Here is an 18,502-nt window from a genome sequence, read left to right on the forward strand (position 1 = left end):
ATGGGTCAATATGCATGACCCCATAATCCGAGCGTGTGGTTGTGTGGTTAGGGCGTGATTACACATTTGCGTAGGGTTTTCATGCATAAAGAAGTAACTCGCCATTAGAGACCTCATGTTCACTTTGAATATAAAAGAGGTTAGGTCTTGATTTTTCTCCTAAGGTTCTTTACTTGGTCTCACACAAGTTCACTATGTGCCAGTTTAGGATTGTTTTTTGTGTTTGTATGCATTCACAATGACTCAAATCCGAGACATCTCCTTAAGTTAAAACAACCTATTATCAGTTGATCTACGCGTTTGGTGGTGATACATTTTTATATGTGTCAATGGTTATCTTTTTTTCTCCAAGAAGCTATTGTTCTTATTTTGTATAAATCAGGGTAATTTTTAAATGAAAGTGCATTTGCACCGTTTCCATGCAAAGCATGAGTCACCTAGTCTTGAACAAATTTGGCTCATTGTGAAGTTTTCTCTTCTTAATCAGAATAAAGGGATTTATAATTCTATCATTTGGTACTTTCACTGAGAGTATTACAGAAACAATTCAATTTGAAAGGGGAAAAGGGATAAAACTTCTGTTCTTAATAGAGAAATGGAAGAATGAAACTTCTCTTCTGAGAATAATATCAAAATACATCATTGAATACTAATACAAAAAATACCTATAAGTATTTAGTGCAATGCCTTGTGCCCTTCAAAAACAAAAGGACACTTGGCATTAATCTTTGATTGACAAACATGTACACTTAGTGACTCAAAAATGTTAGTCAATCGTCCGAAATATTAAAAGCAATTTCAAGAATTTAAAATTCCTAATTCCGCATAAAAAAATATTAACTCATTTAAAGGCTGTGAATTGTGATTTTGAATCTCTGATAACAATGTCTCTTACAAAATACAAGGCATAAAACCTTCATGGCAGGACGAAAGGTAGATTGCAACCAACAAGATATCATACATGATACAACATCCTCTAGGACAAGAAAATTAAGACTACATGATAATTTTGACCGCATAACTCTATAATTTGCATATTAATGTGTTAGATCATGCAGCCTTTTCAGCTTCCGCAGCTTCTGCAGCTGCTTCTTCCTCCTGAAGCTTCTTTAGAGATGGAGGTGGTCTTACAACAATGCTTCTCTTCCATTTTTTATCAAGCTTTCTGGACAACCTCTTACCAATACCCGCCTCGATCTCTCTTTCCCGCTTCACAGTAAGCATGCGAGCAATCTGCATTGATTGATATTAACAGTCATCGTTCATCCAAAAATAACATACCGACAAGGGTAGAGCATTTGTGTTAGATCCCAAATAAGGACCTCACATGTTAAAGGTAATACACTATCAAACTATAAATAAATGAGGCTGGACCATTAGCCATATTGAGAGTTTCTCCTCTTTTTCTGTTGTGTACATATCTTGTTTTCAACATAGAATCAAAAGCATCCTAAATCCTAGAGAACTTCTTTGAAAACTGAATCCTTGCACCACTTCTCGCCAATTCGATATTTTTCTTACTATAGTGAGATATGGGCTCTGATAGAATAACCACATTAGTTCTCACACAATCTCAGTTGGATGAGTGAATGTCAATGATTTAAAAAGATGGAAATGGAAAGTGGCAGGATGATTGGACTTTATTGTGGATTTAAACTTGACATTGGCACATGGTGCCCACAAAAGAAATTGAAAGCGAAAGGCAAGAGAAAGGGTGGTCTATACTCATTTCAATCAACTGCGCATAGAAAATGAAGGTTTCTTGAGGAGACAATGATTTTGATAATAAAAATAGCATTAAAATGATAGCATAAGGGGGACTTAAATACAGAAAAGAATGGAGGTATTAATCATTTACACCTCAATTGAGTCAAACATATAACACAGACAACTGAATGTAAGGACTCTGCAAGGACACCCCCGGGAGCAGGAGTCACATGAAATCATGTCCCAATTACTGAAGTCAAAGACATTGCACACTAGTTTACAATGAAAAATAAAGTATGCTAAACTGCAGTGCATCTAGCAAAACTTAAAAAACATGCAGAAGCTGTAAGAGGATCAACTGATCATGCAAATGAAGAACCTAATCCAAGTATTCCAACAAGTTGTATTTCTCTGTTTGCATGGAATTAATGAATGGGTCCAAGGTCAATTCAATTCACTAATGGTATAGATCTAAGCCTCTTGGATTGATCAATCACCAAAGCAAGAGGGAAACTACTATATGCAAGACTCGCCAACATCAATTCCCTCTCGAAGTTCGGGGACCAGATATAACAGATCAGCAGGATATAGTGGTGCATCCCTTGATATAGCAGCAGATGAATGGGTGGGCCTGAATTACTATAATTGACTCCAGGTCTTGGATTGATTAGATTAGAAAAGTATAACATAAATTGGTTGCGTTAACGGTTAGCACTTAGCAACAATTGGTTCCTAAGTAACCTCTCTCTCTCTCTCTCTCTCTCTGGAGACTAAAGAGTAAAGACATAATGCAATAAGACTATAAGAGATTCAACTTATGACCTTATGTTGGATTTAATCCACATGAATCTACTGCAACTAATTGACTAAAACAACAAATGAGTTATCAAGCAATCATGTTTTTAACCCACAAAAGGGCGAAGATAGTTTAAAATGAATGAACATATATTATAGCATGAAAAAGTTAGTCATTGAATATGATAGAAACCTTGAAAGGAATAGGGTAAAAGAGATGATTTCTATTGATTGAATGACATTTGTATATAAACAAGGAGAATGAGTTCTCCTTCAAGGATTCCCCTTCCACATATGTATTTAATTTTGTACTTTTTCTGAAAATATATGAATGTGCAGTATAAAGTACATATTTTCCCCATCATCTCTAGTATAGAAACCATCCCACTCACTAAAGCCAAGACCTCTCTTCCAATTTTATAAATGGGGTGTGGAACTATTTAGGCTTCTTTTCTTTCTTTTTTCTCTTCATGACCCTTCTAGTATAGTAAGTAGTACTCCCTCCGGTCCTATTTATAAGCATGAAAGAGAAGAAAAATCTTGGTCCTTTTTATAAGAACCAAATGAAAGTTTGAGCTATATTAATTAATTTTTTCCAATGATGCCCTTATTAATTCTAACTTGTAAAATGTGTCTCATTAATTATTCTCTCTCTTTTCCACTTTCCAACACTAATAACAAAGGGTAATTTTGGAAGTTCATTTTAATTTAAGACAAATTTAATGCATTTTATCTAGTTTAACTACATTTCTTAAACTATGTGAATTTTTTTTTTATTGCTTATAAATAGGACCGGAGGGAGTACTCAACATCAGTAAAGCTAATGCTCAAGCTAATCAATAATCATAGTACCTCAGTCATACCATTATCAATGCAGAAAATCAAACTAACCTCACTCACTAAGCCTCAGAACATTTTTAATCTATGAACTAAATCAATAGAAAAATTCCTAAAAATTAAGCAGATTTGAACAAAAAAAAAACGAGGAAATATGAGAGAAGCAAAAAGGCAAGGCAATACCCTCTTGCGCATAGTACCGAAGTCACTGGGTTTGAACTCGTTACGAGCGGATTTCTGAAGGCGAAGCATGAAAAGCTCACCCTTAAGGTCGATAACCTCTTCCTCGATTTGCTCGGTGGTCATCTCTCTGATTGCCTTCAATTCCACTTCTCTTTTTGCCATCATCACCACCGAAACGGTGCGTTTGGTGGCGGGGATGGAGCAGGTGGCAGAGTGACGGAGCTGATTGCCATTGAAGGAGGATTTGAATGGTAAAGGTTTTGGGAGAAAGGAAACGGTGGAAGAAGAAGGAGAAGCAACGGAGAGGCTCAACATTTTCGACCTCAACACCGAACTCAGAGCGTTGCAGATAAGATTACACACCACACGCCCACTTCTGATTTTATTTTACTTGCAAAATGAAATTTTACTTTTTATAAGAGTAAGAATTATATTTTAATGAATGAAAACTATATAAACTGAAATTGAATAAGTAAAGTATATAATAACTTTTTTTATATTATTTTATAAAAATATATATATTCGTGTACACTGGTTTTTCAGACGACATCAGCGACACCTGCAATATATAGTGGTTTATATATACTCTATAGCTGTCACAAACTACAAGTGTCACATGTATCTTTAAAAAATTAGTGCACACGAATCAGTGTTGTTTTCCCTAAACACACCCATGAAATGATAGGGTATAGTGTTTTTTCTGTTACATTAGATGGATTTTTTTTAAGAGAAAAATATATAGTATAGTGTGAAAAATAGAGTTATCCAATTTTTTTTTTCATAAAATAACGTATCAAACAAAAATAATGATCACTTTTACTGAAAATGAGAATATTTATATGTTCAAATTTTAATTTTTTAGGAACTAATAGAAGTGAAAATGTTTAACGAATTAAAATGTGATGATATTTAAGTTTTGGAGGATTTACTCAATATTATATAATTTTTTGAAAGAATTTAAAAGAAATGAAAGTTATGCTCGAAGTTAAGGTAATGTTGGAAGACAAGTCGGAATGGAACATAACATATATTGGTATTATTATGTATTTATTATATTTTAAAAATGTAATGGAAGAGAAACTATATTTACTCTACTGTCAAACGAAACCCTTATTATTTTCTGATGTAAAAAAATAATGAAACCCTTATTTCATATGCAGCTTCACTCTCTTTTCTCTCTCAAACGTAAAGAGAAAAGTGGGAATTTTTTCATATGCAGCTTGGACAAGTGGGAAATTTTTTCAAGCCCATGATAGACCAATCTCTAAACAACACCTCTCAATCTCTCATACTCTCATATTAAGTCACAAATGTAACACCCAATTATTACACTCTGAACCAAAATACAAGCCCAATATCTAAAAACCCAAACCTAGTACTAAGAAGGATACCCAGTTTCAGTTTCAAAAAAAAAAAAAAAAAAAGAAGGATACCCAATAACTATATATATGAGAAATATCAAAAGGAGTAAAAAAAAGAAGCTATCAATGTATGCAATGCTTCCCTAGCTTTCTTTGCCTTGGACGTCGGAAAAAGCCCTCTCTTAGAACCTCCAAGTCACTCAAGCCATCTCCAAGCTTCTAAAAAAAAAAACTCAAGCCATCTCCAACACAAACCTTTGACAAACATGCATCATTTGTAATTAATAAGGTTGAATAACAATTAAAAGAGTACTTTAATTAATTAATTATATGTGTTTGTCGTAAAGTTTTAAATAGATAAAGAGTGTAATAGATATGCATTTTTAGTGTATATTTGTCTTACACTTCTATGTCATTAAGTGATATGTAGTAGTTTTGAGTCTAGTGAAATCTCTATAAGCAGCGAAATTTTCATATCAAATATTTAACGCAGTTGTAGTTATAGGGTTTGGAACCAAAACATGCTTAACCTAGAATAATTTTGTGTTAGTTAATATACATAAGTGGGGTGGTTTTTATGTTAATGTCAGTTAAACGATTCAAATATTAATTACAGAAATAAGAAAAAAAAACTTTTAAATTGAAAAAATCATTCAAAGTCAAACAATAATCTTCTCAACCTTTTTAATGTGCTTAAAACCCAAAACAAATTTATTGAAATACAAGTGCATCATATAATTTTGGCACACACAAGTCACATATATAGATAGATCCATAGACGTACCTATCAATAATATTTTCTAACATAGCCATAAATGCAACTTATTTTGGTCCACTAATATTGTTGTGGAAAAAAAAACAAAATAAAAATGTCAAAGATGCACACAAATTAAAAAGAACCGTTATTTATTATTGATTTTTCTCAAAATTTCCGTCAACGAAACCCTTATTTCATTTCCAGCGATTACATTAGAAAACCCAGAAACCATAGAAGAAGATTCACTCTGCAACTAACCCTAACGATCCAAACAACCATTGAGCATTGAGCATTTCATGCTACGACTCGCTGAGTTGAATCGGATAACAATCTGAGTTTCTGAGTGATCGGTTGACGCACGCACGCACGCGCTCATGGGTGCTACGGGCTCCAAGCTTGAGAAGGCTCTTGGCGATCAATTCCCTGAAGGAGAACGTTACTTCGGCCTTGAGAATTTCGGCAACACTTGTTATTGCAACAGTGTTTTGCAGGTCTTCAATCCAATCCGATTCACTCTTTTCTCGTTTTTCATTTGTTTATTTTTCTGCATCCAATCAATGGGGTGGTTGTCTTTGCTTAATTCTATGGTTTGTTGATTATGGTGAATGTATTTTGTTGTTTTGGATGTTCTGTTGACTTGTTTTGCTGAATTTTGAAGTGCTTGATTATCGAATCGGTATAGGGATTTAGCATCAACGGTTTTTTGTAATAATAATGATTAGTATTAAAGTCTAGAGTTGAAATTGCTGTTCAATCTTTTCTCTGTGGCATTCAATTGTATTATCGGTGATAGGTAAATGCACGTGTCAATTCGTTGCTAGGTATGAGTCATGACCTTGATGAGAAGATGTAGTAAAAGCTATTACCCTGTGGATGATGTCAATGCATTTGACCTCTCTAGTGATAGTGTTTGAGAATGGGTGTGTTTATTATTTTCCGGCAAAATTTTAAGGGTTGGTCACTAACAAGTTATTCAATTTGCCACCTTCCGCAGGCACTATACTTCTGTGTGCCATTTCGGGAACAACTGCTGGAGTATTATGGAAATAACAAAAGCATAGGGGATCCGGAAGAAAATCTTTTGACTTGCTTAGCTGACTTATTTTCACAGGTAATTAGTCTGTACTCGGTAGTCAGGAAACTGCTTGGCATTACATTTTAGTGCCATTAAGCTTTGACATATTTGACTGGCTAAAGCATGATTCTCCATTGGAGAGTATGTATTGTCTTCGCTAACTGTGGCTACGGTGCATTACCCATGCCTCAGGAATGGCTTCAAGCTATTTTCAGTGTGGTTTTGTAAATTTTTCCATTTTGTCTATATCTAATTATCTAAGGAAATTTTGTTCAACTTATTGTTTCAAATGTCCATTTAATGGCACTTACTTGAATAACTCGTACTTATACCCAAGAAATTGGTTCAAGGTATTTGTGGTGTGTTTTATGAGAGTATTTTATGATGAATCAATTTTTCCAAATGTTGCCTTGAAACAGATGTAAGTTTGATGGCACTTACATGCCTATTTCGTTCTTGGTTATGAATTTACGTTCTATTTATTTTTTGGTATAGATAAGTTCCCAGAAGAAGAAAACAGGTGTCATTGCTCCCAAACGATTTGTACAGAGGTTGAAGAAACAGAATGAACTCTTCCGTAGCTATATGCACCAGGTATGTGCTTAAGTCTAGAATGAGCTTCTTGTACAGGTGATATTCCTAAAGTCTGAACATGTACCCTTTAAATATGATTTTTGTTAACTATTATATGCCCTTTGGGAAACATAATCTTTTAAATCAGCTTTTCCATAGGCAGCAATCCCATATCGCTTTGTCATAGTGGGCAATTACTCTATCATGTTTGCTCATACTTTGACTGTATATCTCTGGTATACAAATGGTGATTCTTCTTTTTCTGCGAGGAAATAAAAATAGTGTTTCTGATGATAGATGTTTGTTTAACAAGTGATTTTAACTTAGTTTGTACAATGACAAATTGTTACTTTCAAATGAGATTGTATATCTCAATTGTTTACTTAAAATGTTATTGGACCATGTAAGCTTATTCATTATTATGATACTATCATTGATTGTTTATTGTTGGTTAAACTTAATGTTCTTTGGGTGGACAACGTATGTCTCTTATTTTGTCTTAGTTTTTCGTTAGAAACAACATTTCTCATTATTGGTATTCTCTTTGTGATAGGATGCACATGAGTTCTTGAACTTTTTGCTGAATGAACTTGTCGACATTCTGGAGAAAGAGGCTCAGGCTGCAAAAACTGATCCAGATACATCACCACCTTCTGAAAAGGTTGCCAATGGGTTCAAGAATGGTCATGTTAATGGTGGTCAGAAAGAGCCGTTAGTTACTTGGGTACACAAAAATTTTCAGGTGACCTTGCATTGCCAATTTAATGTTTTCATTTTGCATATTGCTTGCGAAAGAATTTGGAGGGACCAACATTTTGACCTTTGTATCGGATCCAGTCAATTGATGTTCTCCTTTAAGTGCGCATGTCTTTGTAACTACCAGTTTGGGCTTATCCATTCATGTTTGCTTTTACCTGAATTATTATGGAGATCAGCACATTATCTGAGATTCTAATGTGCTTATTTTTTCTTGTTTAATTTTATATTATGAACTTTAGTATCACACTTGATAAAACTAAAGTAATAGTAATTTTGCATTGGTCAGATCTTATATATTGTTTTTTCTTTTGTGAGGAGGTGCTTGACGTTACTCTTTCTCTGTTTTGATCGCAAAAATTAAGATTTATTTCTACTTTGCGGAATTTCATTGTTGGTACTTGTGGTTAGGGAATACTCACCAACGAGACAAGATGCTTGCAATGTGAAACGGTTACAGCCAGAGATGAAACATTTTTTGACTTGAGCCTTGATATTGAGCAAAACAGTTCAATTACAAGCTGCTTGAAAAATTTCAGTTCCACTGAGACATTGAATGCTGAGGACAAATTTTTCTGTGACAAATGCTGCAGGTATATCGCTTTTAGACAATCTTATTTCTATAATTACATGAGTACTTCTTTTCTGTGTTAGCTATTACTTGGTTTCTTTAGTGCTTTGGGAAATGTAGAGACCCTGTTCAGCCATTTTGAATCACTCGTTTGGCTGAACAATGATGCTGTTTGTTGATGTAATAACAACAATCAAGCCTTATCCCTCTGGTTGAAATTGGTTAATGGATTAGTTGATGTCATTAGATTTTATTGAAAACAAATTGTCTGAACTCCATTTAGAGCAAGGTCATTTTGATATTCTCCTCAAGTTTTCTTATATCTTTCTCTTCTGGTCCTTGAAATGTTTGTTAAATTGTTTGTTGTGAAGCTAGCTCTGATATCGAATACCTTGAATATCATGTTTTGTTTACAACAAGCAAGTCATAATATGTGCATTTTTCCATTGATTGACATTGTTCATTCGTTATCTGAACAGGGATTTATGGTCATGTTAGTTTATTGTGTATAAATATATACATGCATTCTCTTCCTTCGTTTTTCATGTCTATTTACCAGCCTTGATAACCAAGATGTGAGCTTTCTTATGATATTAGTTTGCAAGAAGCTCAGAAGAGGATGAAGATAAAGAAACCACCTCACATCTTGGTCATCCATCTTAAGCGGTTTAAATACATGGAACAGCTGGGCCGGTACAAGAAGCTGTCTTACCGAGTTGTTTTCCCGCTTGAGCTGAAGTTGAGCAACACTGTTGAAGATGCAGATATTGAGTATTCTCTATTTGCAGTAGTTGTCCATGTCGGGAGTGGGCCCAACCATGGCCATTATGTCAGCCTCGTGAAGAGTCATAACCACTGGTTATTTTTTGATGACGAAAATGTTGAGATGATTGATGAGTCTGCTGTGCAAACGTTCTTTGGATCAGCACAGGAATATTCTAGCAACACAGACCATGGTTACATTTTGTTCTATGAGACCCTTGGTGACAAGAACTAGACGGAGGAGTTCTGCAAGTTTTAGGTACTTAGATCATGGACTTATCTTTTCTTCCTGGTTTCTGTATTTATTTTCCTTTCTAACATTTCCCCTTTACTCAACCTGTTGGAGTTGTTACATTCTTCAGAGGATACGGGTTGGAGATGTATACTTAGGATGTTGGCATGTACAGTGGATGGTGGTTGCACTGTCCTTTGTTCGTTTTATCCCTTTCTCACAATAAGAGCAGTATATATATTTATATGGGTGGAAATTTCGCCGATAAGAGGTGTATTCATGGTTGCAATTGTTCAACCAACATTAGAAGAACAATGAAGTGGAAATTGCTCGTTACTCATGGTAGATTATTTGTATTTTGTAGTTTGTCAAGATCTCTCAAGTCTAAACTGATTTAACACACTCTGCAAAGAATGTTTTTTAAGCAGTGTGATGTACCACATTATCTAAGTGAAGATAATGGTGCTGAAACTTTAAACTAATTGGGAACATACGATTTTGCACATTACATTATATTTGCATTAAAGCGCGTTGATTTTGCATTATAAGATTGGTTTAAAGGTTTTTTCTGTAAACCTTTAGCAAATAACCCCTAAATTTCCTATCATGCAAGAGAATATGAGTTAAGATTTTACTATAATGATTATAATAAGACAATTCATCAGTTTACTCTGCTGTTAGATGTTAAGCCATACAATGAACAACGAAACAGATGGAAACTAGCTTCTAAGTTGCAGTTGGCATGAAAATATCTTCGTCCAGCAATGCTTCAAGGTCAATGAGGTTATCAAATTCTCTTGTTTCTTCTGAATTGTTAGAAGTCCTCTCGTGCTTTACCTGCAAGAGGCATATAAAAAAGACTAAGCAACCTCTATTGTCAATCACAAAAACAATTGCTCTGGAAGCGTTTTTCAAGGATATAATTTTTCTTTCACAACAAGTAAATTTAAATAACAATGGGTAGCAAACCTGATTTTCTTGGATCTCAGTTACAACATTCAACAGCCTATGGTATTGGTCTCTAGCCTCTGGATACTGAACCATTGACTTAACCCTAGCCAAGGCTATCTGCAACCTTTGCTCTGTTTGTTTCCTTCCTTCCTTTAACAAATCATATTCATCCTCTGTGGAAGATTCACCTTGTACCATATTTCCCTCTGAAACTCCCTCCGATTTAAATCCACGCAAACCACATCCTTTTCGGCGCCAACGTAAAACAACCTTTTCAAGAATTCCAACTGACCAAATTATCTTCCCATGGTTCTTCCTAACCTGGTGACCTCTCACATGAGCCTATAAGACCAACTAAAAATTAGATCTTTAAAGTCTGATTTAATTCGAAGTATGTTAAAACATTGCTAGTAAAATTAAAGGGTACCTGAATTTTTACGATTCTTTGTCGAATCAGCAAAAATTCTTTTCTGCCTTTCCAACCGCGGAACTTGTTCTGGATTCGTGTTGCAGCAACATGAGCAGGCTCATTGCGTTGTCCAGATTTGTGTGGTTTCACATTCTTTGTGACAAGTGAAAGAGCCTGTTCATCAGATATTCCAAATCTGTCCTCACCATGTTCCTTGAGTTGTTTTCTCTGGAAGGATTGCACTCTGAAAACTTGATGAATGCGAGCAGCAGCTTGGGTGGCATTGCACACTGCAGCCAGTGAATCTTTCAATGATAGTTCATATGACAGGCCCTCATAATGATTAACTTGTGCAGTGTTTTGTTCTTGGATTCTGTGAAATACTTTTGCTGCAGAAGTTTCTCCCATATTCCTGTTCAAATCGAGAGATGAGAGCTGTGCATGCAGGAAGGATTGAGCAAGGAACCCTGCAATTCCTTTGTGTCCATTTGCCGAAGCTAGGTCAGCTGGTGTTCTACCAGAAGGGTATGCAAGGCATGGATCGGTCAGTGCTACCGGTGCTGCGCCTAGAGAGATGAGTGAAGCCACTGTTCGCTCCCTGATTAAGTAAGGTGCAATAACATAATGAAAAATGATAAGAAAATGAAGAGAAGCTTAACGCACTAACTATGATGGGTTATTTTCTAGTTAGTATATCCTATGTGTTTTTTTTTCATAACATAAACTTCTGATAAGTACCAATGGTTAGTTAGCTGAGGTAGTTTTAGACTTTTAGTTAGTTTGAGAGAATGTTATAAATAAGAGAGACTTAAAGAGAAATAGCATCTTTGGGCTCATTTTAATTGGGAATTATGTGAGGTGCTGAGACTCTCAAATTACTCAGCAACATTGTAGTTTCTATTCTTGAATAATATCAGTTTTCTTCTTCTTCTTTGGCTGTTCCTATCAACTTCCCAATAGTATATATTTGTAGTCAGTTTACCCAAGGTTAGTGTACTTTCACTGATAGTTTCTTCATTAATGACATTCATCAACCCAATATGAAGTAGATTTTGAGTATCAACTAGTAAGCATTTTGACTGCTTCTATGACCATTTCACATATTTTCTATTCCCACTGAGCTGTTCTTTCTCACACACTATCACTCTTGCAAAGTTGGAATTCCTTTAAAGTTAATCTAGTGGCAGGCATATAATTGTAGATTAATATGATAAACTATGAATTCAGTTTTGATAAAATGCATTTATGTGCTTTGAGGTGCTCACCTGCCACAAAATGCTGCCCAATGAAGAGCAGTCCATCCATGTACATCGCGAAAGTTCACATTCACGCCTGCAACTACTGTGGGTTCTAGAGCCCAGTCATAGCCAAGAGCAGCCGCAAAATGGAGCACGCCTTGACCACCCCCATCTAAGACATTAGGGCCTTTCCCATCGTCAGTAATTTTGTGAAGGAGCCATGCCAATAACTTATCTTTCAGTAGATTTTGAAGCAGCTGCTCCTGTAAAATTTCTGGAGAAAAATCTATCTCTAGAGTAAGTTTCAGCAGCTTATCCCAATCATCATCTTCCCTCCTCAGCAAAGAGCTGATTTCATTTCTCAGTTCAGATTTCTCACTTATACTCTGTGAATCTGAGCTTGAAGGTAAGGCATGCTCGAGGGACAACAGTTCTCCGAATCGTATGTTAAAAATATCAACAATGCTGCCTCTGTTCTCACCTGCAGTGTTGATTTCCGGAGAATAGTTTACCCGGAAATCAAATTCTCGTACTTCACTACATGCTAACCTATTGGAACAAGTTACATAGAAAGGAACTCTTCCAGCCTTGTGTGGGGGAGTATGACAGCAAAGAACACCATTTTCAATTATCTCTGCTGGCACTTCTTTCTCGCCAAACATGCATGACCATTTACATTGTTCTGCTTCATGTTGACTCCTTAAGAATTGCCCTGAAATGAGAACCTGTACAATTTTTTTTTTAATAAACGAAGAAATGCATAATCAGGATTGAGCTAACAAATAAACAGAAAAAAAGCAACATGTTATACAACAAGTCTGTGACAATATGATCAAAGCTGATAGCAAGCACATAATTTTTAAAAAATATACCATAGTTTCTGAGCCTTCAAATGTCCAGCTTGGGGAATAATCAATAATGCTAAAAAGCTGATCATGGGAAACAGATGGATCCAGTACATAGGTGTCCAGGGAAGGAATAGTTGTACTGTCAACTCCATTTTCACTTTCGACTGCATCCCAATAAGCATCAGAAGTTGATTGCTTATTTGATTCTTCCACATCTCCAAGTTCTTTACTCATCCATTGGTTGAAACTATCAAGCTTCTTCAGACCCTCTTGTGTTCCATCTAACAGATTTGTCTTTAGAGAGAGAGACGTGTCTTCTATTCCATCCAGGCTTCTATTGGCCTCTATATCTGAATTTAGGCTGTCTTTTTCTTTCAAAGAATTTTCTTGGGGGTCATTTTGCATAAGAAACTTGTTTTGTTTGTATGGATGTAGAAGACACTGTTCCATGGATTTTTGAAAATCAACTTCATAAACTTCCTGTGCACAGTTGCTATAAATAACCTCACATGTTGAGCCTGAATACAAACCATCTATGGGTGAATTGGACATGCTTAAAGAATTAAACTCAGAAGCCTGTTCACAAGGAAAATTAAGATGTAAGGAATTAAATGAATTTGAAAGGAAAAAGATAAAAAATTAGTAACATGTTAAAAATTACACATGCATAAAGAAAAAGTTCATTCCTTGATTGTTCATTAACTTTAAATAAACATGAAACAAAGAGTTAAGCTATCGGGAATATTTACAACATCAAACCAAAATCAGTTTGCATTAGTTTTGATTTTTGACATAGGTATACCCTGACAAAGCTACTACAGAACAAACTACAGACCTGGCTATCTGTTTTGTTTCAAATATTGTTACTGTATAAAATGAACATTGCAAAACAAACAAGTATCATATGCAGATGAAGTACCAATTTTACCTGTACCATAGTTTCTATCTAAAGTAATTAAGCAGATCAGTATCAGCAATGACAAATTTCTTTACCATATAACTCACTCAATACCTGCCAACTTCCTTCAGGTGTTATGGGACTTCCATTGCCGTGCTGTTCATCAATGCTGATGGTAAAATGTTGCCCCATTATCTCATATGCTTGAGAGGGATCCCTATTGATTCCTTTGTCATTCGATTGTGTTTCCGAAAATGAAGGCTGAAAAGGCACATGATGACTTCCACCATTATTTCCTAAGATATCTTCCCAAGATGAAAAGCCAAGGGACTTTGAGGGTTCATACGTCAATCCAACATTATGAATGTCTTTGATTTTATTGGCTTGACCAAGCGAAGTATAGTTCACTCCAGGAATGACAGGAAACTTTGCTCGGTCATCTGTTATCATTTTAATGCAATTAGTGCGACATGAAGTAATAACTTGCCTGATCAAAAGGCCAGGATCCATGGAAGATGTAAAAGAGGATTTAATTTTGATGCAGTATTTGTCTTTAAATTTTGTATAATATCATTGAATCATAAATTGCTGCGTCATTAAGAAAAGTTTGATTCTTAAAACTAGTCCTCAAAAGTGACGCTCTTTTGATGATATGGCAGTGCCTGATTGGGTGATAATGTTACAAACTCTTCACTGGAATTACATCAAAATTAAAACCATAAAACAATTTTAAATCAAGAACTTACCTTTGAGTGGCAAAGGACAATACGAATCAGCAATTTGAGCTTTACTGTTCTCAACAACAGGGTGTTGAAGCTCAAGGAAAGAGTAGAACTCAGAATTAGCATGGTTATTGAATGCTGCGAACATTAGATCAATTTACAAATTAAAATAGACACAAGAAAAAGTGATACTGAAGGATATATTCTAAATATTCTCTTTATATGAACGTTTATCATTTTAAATTACCAACAGAATGAGGGGATATACACAAGGCAAATACCTGATTCAGCTTCTTCATATTCTGATGTTTGAGCACTGTTCATGCTTGTATCTACAGTTTGTGAAGGAACCTGGTAACCGCGTGGATGAAGAGTGGATGATATAGAAGTCTTCACCTCTGTCTCTGTGTTGGGCATAATTTTGTAAGTTTGTTGAGATGGTAGAGATTCTTCATTTTCTTTAGCCCATCTATAATTTGCTTTGGTTCCCTGATTGTTTCGAGCAAGAGAACGCATATTAAGAATATAACCATTTAAAAGTTGAAAAGGAAAAAACACTCTTACATGAGAATGTTAGCCTGTTTTATTATTAAGAACTAGAGTACAAAGTCAATATCCAAAAGAGGGGAAAAAGATATGCTACCAAGTAACTTTTAGGCAAAAAAGTAAATGCAAGTGTAACATGTTACCTTCACATCCCGATAGTGGACAAAAACAATGTGTGAGAGTTCCCTGTAAAAATTTTGAATAAAGAAAAGTGAGAAGAGGTAGTCCTTCCAGAGATAAGAATCATGTTAAACAAATTAGAAAATTTCTTGGAGCAAGTATAATTAATTTAAAGAAATAAAATGTGATCAACGATTACTGGCTCTGTCTCATTAGTAGAAGGTTAAAGCACACCATCCTCAATCAAGAACAATCATATGAAAGAAAATATAGGTTTCTTCATTCCCTCAGTCTGGACATTACTGTGTGTGCGAGACATAGAGTGATGAAAGGAAGAAAGTATGGACAAGAAGGAGTGAAGAAGACAAGGCCCAGATTGGATTAGTTTCTTCTAGCTGATGAGAGCTTGCGTTTAATTTCTAACTAAGAAAAAGTTCTTATAAGCTTATAGGTGTCTAAGGAAATGTTAGACAAGGGAGCTTCTGAAAAAAATTGAGGGGTAGAAGAAAATTTCATCTTATGTAGAAGTTATTATCTAAAAGACTCATAGTGCAAGATCATTTGAATTTTGCTTTTCCCACAAGTGTTTGTTGAGAAGTTTATTGAAACTGGCTCAAAGAGCAGAATCAAGAAAAAGAAGGTGGAACATTGAATTCAACGGAGAACTTTTATAGTGAGATTTGAAAATATTAAACAAGATAACTTACTCTTCAAGCATCCAGTAAGTGCGTCTTTGAAAATTTTCATGTCCTTCTCCATGGGCATAGTAGCAGTGCAGTACATCCACACTTCCTGCCTGAGAGTATCATCCTTATTCAATGCAATAGTTTATAGAGTAAAAGAAGAAAGATACTCTCAATACATTTTACTTCCGAAAGCAGAACTAATTTCAAAAGAAGAAAGATACTCTCAAAACATTTTTCTTCTTCATTTTAGTGCCAATTCAGATACAGTTGTTACAGCATTTGAGATTGCATAACCTTAATACAATACATACATACCTTAAGTCTCTCATGAGCTTCCCTGACTGTTTTCCCATCTTTTTTCTTCCTCCAGTTATGACCATCCTTTCTAAAGTATCGCATCACCTTCCGATCAAATAGGAAAAGTGAACCACCTGATGTCAAGTAGAAGAACAGAAACAACAAAAGAAACTAATTTTTTATATCCTTTTTCCAAATGAAGGAAAAGGAAGCCATATTCAGAACTTAACCACTGTCAACCAAAAATCATACTTGGTGGCATATATGCAGGCTCTGAAGCAATTCGAAAGTTCCTGTAATTACTGAGAATTTCACAAATTTCTGCTGGACGTAGCCATCGATGCTGTGCTTCCAAAATAATTTGTTCAATATCTGTGTCCATAGCAGTATAGCGATTAGATATTTAAACAGAAAGGTTTAAGAGTTAACATACAATTTTATCTTTGAAAGTATAACAAATAACATTGATCTTTAGTATAAAAATAAAATAAAAATAACATTGATCTTTAAAATCAACGAATTTATAACAAGGTAATCATTCCTTAAATGCTGATATGACAAATCAAGCACACATGAATAAACCTTGTTTACTAGATCGCCTCCATGGAACCTCTTATAGCATGTTTGAATAAGCTTCTCTTTCACCAAAATCAATTCTGGCATCCAGAAGCTACTCACAGAAGCTTCTTCCCAGAATTGATTTTGACTTCAGAATCAATTTTACAAGGATTTCCAAACATGCACTAAGTTAGGCTTAAATAATGCATATGAGACACCCTATGAGGATAATTTAAGACTATTGCTATGTTTCCTTTCACCTTTGTTGCTTTTGCTTTGGGCGCACCAACAATAAACCAAACACACTATATAGTCAACAATGGTCAAAAACAAAAAAAGTACAGTACCACTACTCTAACCTAGGCAAATGAAGAAGGGAGAAATGGGTGAAAAAAACGAGATTTCTCTCAACCGAAGCATATTAACATCTTTGGCTTGAAACATAGTAATGTAAAGTCTAACATGCAGTCACTAACAATCTAACATGCAGTGATCAGCAACATCTCAAAACTTAACACACAAGCCTCTCAAGTCTCATCTGAACTCAGAAGTGAAAATCTAACTATGAAGTGATGAAATTGAAGAATATAGTATTATTTTTAATAAGAAAGAAATCTTTTATTTTAATTTTTGTAATTGCAAAAAATCAAAATAGAAGACTTTGCTGCAGAGTTAGAATTTTGGGGTGTGAATATGATTCTATGGCTTCATGGAAATCAAAGCATGAAAAATAAAATCCAAACATGGAAAACTAAAAAAGAAGTGAATGAAAGCTCACCTAATTGGTTTGGAGGAACATAGCGCGTGGTTTCAGCCATGGAAGAAGTGAGAAGCTCCTCAACTCAAGTGAATGTTTTCAGAGAAATTTGATTTGCTAATAGTGAAGTTGAGACACAGTTTCTGTTTCTAAATCGAAACAAAAAAAATAATAAAGTGAAAGAAAGAGAGAGATAGATTGAGATAATGTAATGTAATATAGCACGTAAGAAAGAAAGTTCAAATGAAATGTGAGTTTACGCGGAGAGAGAGTGTGTTGTTAATGTTGAGGTGAGGAAGAAACAGAGAAAAGTTTTGTACGCGGGAAGGAAGGTCTTGTGTTGTGTTGTGTTGTGTTGTGTTGTGTGTCATGATGGGTGGATACTACTCTATTCTATTCTATTCAATGAATATTGAATTAATTAAACACTTACTACTATACATCAAAGTCAAAGACACTTTGTGATTCCAGTTTGACTACTTGGCATTTTTCCTTTTTCCTCGTAGCTTCTCCAAAATATTTTGGCTTTAAGCTCCATAATATGATGTCATATTATCACTCTTTTGTGTCCTTTACTTCTAATTCCAGCTCACTAGTCACTATCCAATTTGGAATCTCTCTTCTATCTTTAATTTTTTTTTTTTTGATATTACAATGGTTAAATTTTATATTCAATGATAAAAAAACATTTGAAGTATGAGGTAAAATTTGGACGATATGTAAATTTGGCTAACAGCTCAATCCAACTCGGTGTTATCGGCTTGGGTTAGTCAAAACTCAAAACCCACCTCTTGTAAACTGTCAAGCAAATTCACACCGGGTTGAGCTCTGACAAGTCTATTAGCCAAACATCTAGAATGTTT

At 35.0% G+C, this 18,502-nt stretch overlaps 3 protein-coding genes across 5 annotated transcripts; 1 reads left to right on the top strand and 2 right to left on the bottom strand.

Annotated features, from left to right (window-relative positions):
• Window positions 1-836: 836 nt before the first annotated feature.
• On the bottom strand, window positions 837-3,906 carry LOC130713984 (50S ribosomal protein L29, chloroplastic). The gene is made up of 2 exons (XM_057563839.1): window positions 3,523-3,906; window positions 837-1,233 (listed from the first exon to the last, which is right to left on the bottom strand). Exons 1-2 carry the CDS (start codon window positions 3,835-3,837, stop codon window positions 1,051-1,053), a joined length of 498 nt encoding a protein of 165 aa, XP_057419822.1. The 5' UTR covers window positions 3,838-3,906; the 3' UTR covers window positions 837-1,050.
• A 1,884-nt stretch (window positions 3,907-5,790) lies between these two features.
• Window positions 5,791-9,945, top strand: LOC130715043 (ubiquitin carboxyl-terminal hydrolase 4-like). Of its 2 annotated transcripts, none has more exons than XM_057565037.1 (7): window positions 5,791-6,131; window positions 6,635-6,751; window positions 7,211-7,309; window positions 7,842-8,030; window positions 8,456-8,637; window positions 9,213-9,636; window positions 9,724-9,945. In XM_057565037.1, exons 1-6 carry the CDS (start codon window positions 6,015-6,017, stop codon window positions 9,610-9,612), a joined length of 1,104 nt encoding a protein of 367 aa, XP_057421020.1. In that variant the 5' UTR covers window positions 5,791-6,014; the 3' UTR covers window positions 9,613-9,636; window positions 9,724-9,945. The 2 variants fall into 2 exon arrangements, with proteins under 2 accessions (XP_057421020.1, XP_057421019.1); XM_057565036.1 differs by having other exon boundaries at window positions 9,740-9,945.
• A 283-nt stretch (window positions 9,946-10,228) lies between these two features.
• Window positions 10,229-17,918, bottom strand: LOC130715042 (calmodulin-binding transcription activator 1). Of its 2 annotated transcripts, XM_057565035.1 has the most exons (14): window positions 17,900-17,918; window positions 17,661-17,788; window positions 16,577-16,696; window positions 16,343-16,458; window positions 16,049-16,137; window positions 15,365-15,407; window positions 14,957-15,164; window positions 14,700-14,813; window positions 14,068-14,393; window positions 13,080-13,631; window positions 12,235-12,932; window positions 10,988-11,567; window positions 10,579-10,902; window positions 10,229-10,446 (listed from the first exon to the last, which is right to left on the bottom strand). In XM_057565035.1, the coding sequence occupies exons 2-14, from the start codon at window positions 17,698-17,700 to the stop codon at window positions 10,336-10,338; spliced, it is 3,321 nt and encodes a 1,106-aa protein (XP_057421018.1). In that variant the 5' UTR covers window positions 17,701-17,788; window positions 17,900-17,918; the 3' UTR covers window positions 10,229-10,335. The 2 variants fall into 2 exon arrangements, with proteins under 2 accessions (XP_057421018.1, XP_057421017.1); XM_057565034.1 differs by lacking the exon at window positions 17,900-17,918 and having other exon boundaries at window positions 17,661-17,853.
• Window positions 17,919-18,502: the final 584 nt, after the last annotated feature.

The sequence above is a fragment of the Lotus japonicus genome, chromosome 4, assembly GCF_012489685.1.
Source record: "Lotus japonicus ecotype B-129 chromosome 4, LjGifu_v1.2".
Taxonomy (NCBI): domain Eukaryota; kingdom Viridiplantae; phylum Streptophyta; class Magnoliopsida; order Fabales; family Fabaceae; genus Lotus; species Lotus japonicus.

Coding starts and splice junctions, on each gene's coding strand:
- LOC130713984 (XM_057563839.1), bottom strand. CDS start 3,837: ATGTTGAGCCTCTCCGTTGCTTCTCCTTCTTCTTCCACCGTTTCCTTT. Junction 1,234..3,522: donor TCGGTACTATGCGCAAGAGG/GTATTGCCTTGC, acceptor CAATCAATGCAG/ATTGCTCGCATGCTTACTGT.
- LOC130715043 (XM_057565037.1), top strand. CDS start 6,015: ATGGGTGCTACGGGCTCCAAGCTTGAGAAGGCTCTTGGCGATCAATTC. Junction 6,132..6,634: donor ATTGCAACAGTGTTTTGCAG/GTCTTCAATCCA, acceptor CACCTTCCGCAG/GCACTATACTTCTGTGTGCC. Junction 8,031..8,455: donor GGGTACACAAAAATTTTCAG/GTGACCTTGCAT, acceptor ACTTGTGGTTAG/GGAATACTCACCAACGAGAC.
- LOC130715042 (XM_057565035.1), bottom strand. CDS start 17,700: ATGGCTGAAACCACGCGCTATGTTCCTCCAAACCAATTAG. Junction 16,697..17,660: donor TGTTCCTCCAAACCAATTAG/GTGAGCTTTCAT, acceptor CTATGGACACAG/ATATTGAACAAATTATTTTG. Junction 13,632..14,067: donor CACCTGAAGGAAGTTGGCAG/GTATTGAGTGAG, acceptor CCTTGTGAACAG/GCTTCTGAGTTTAATTCTTT.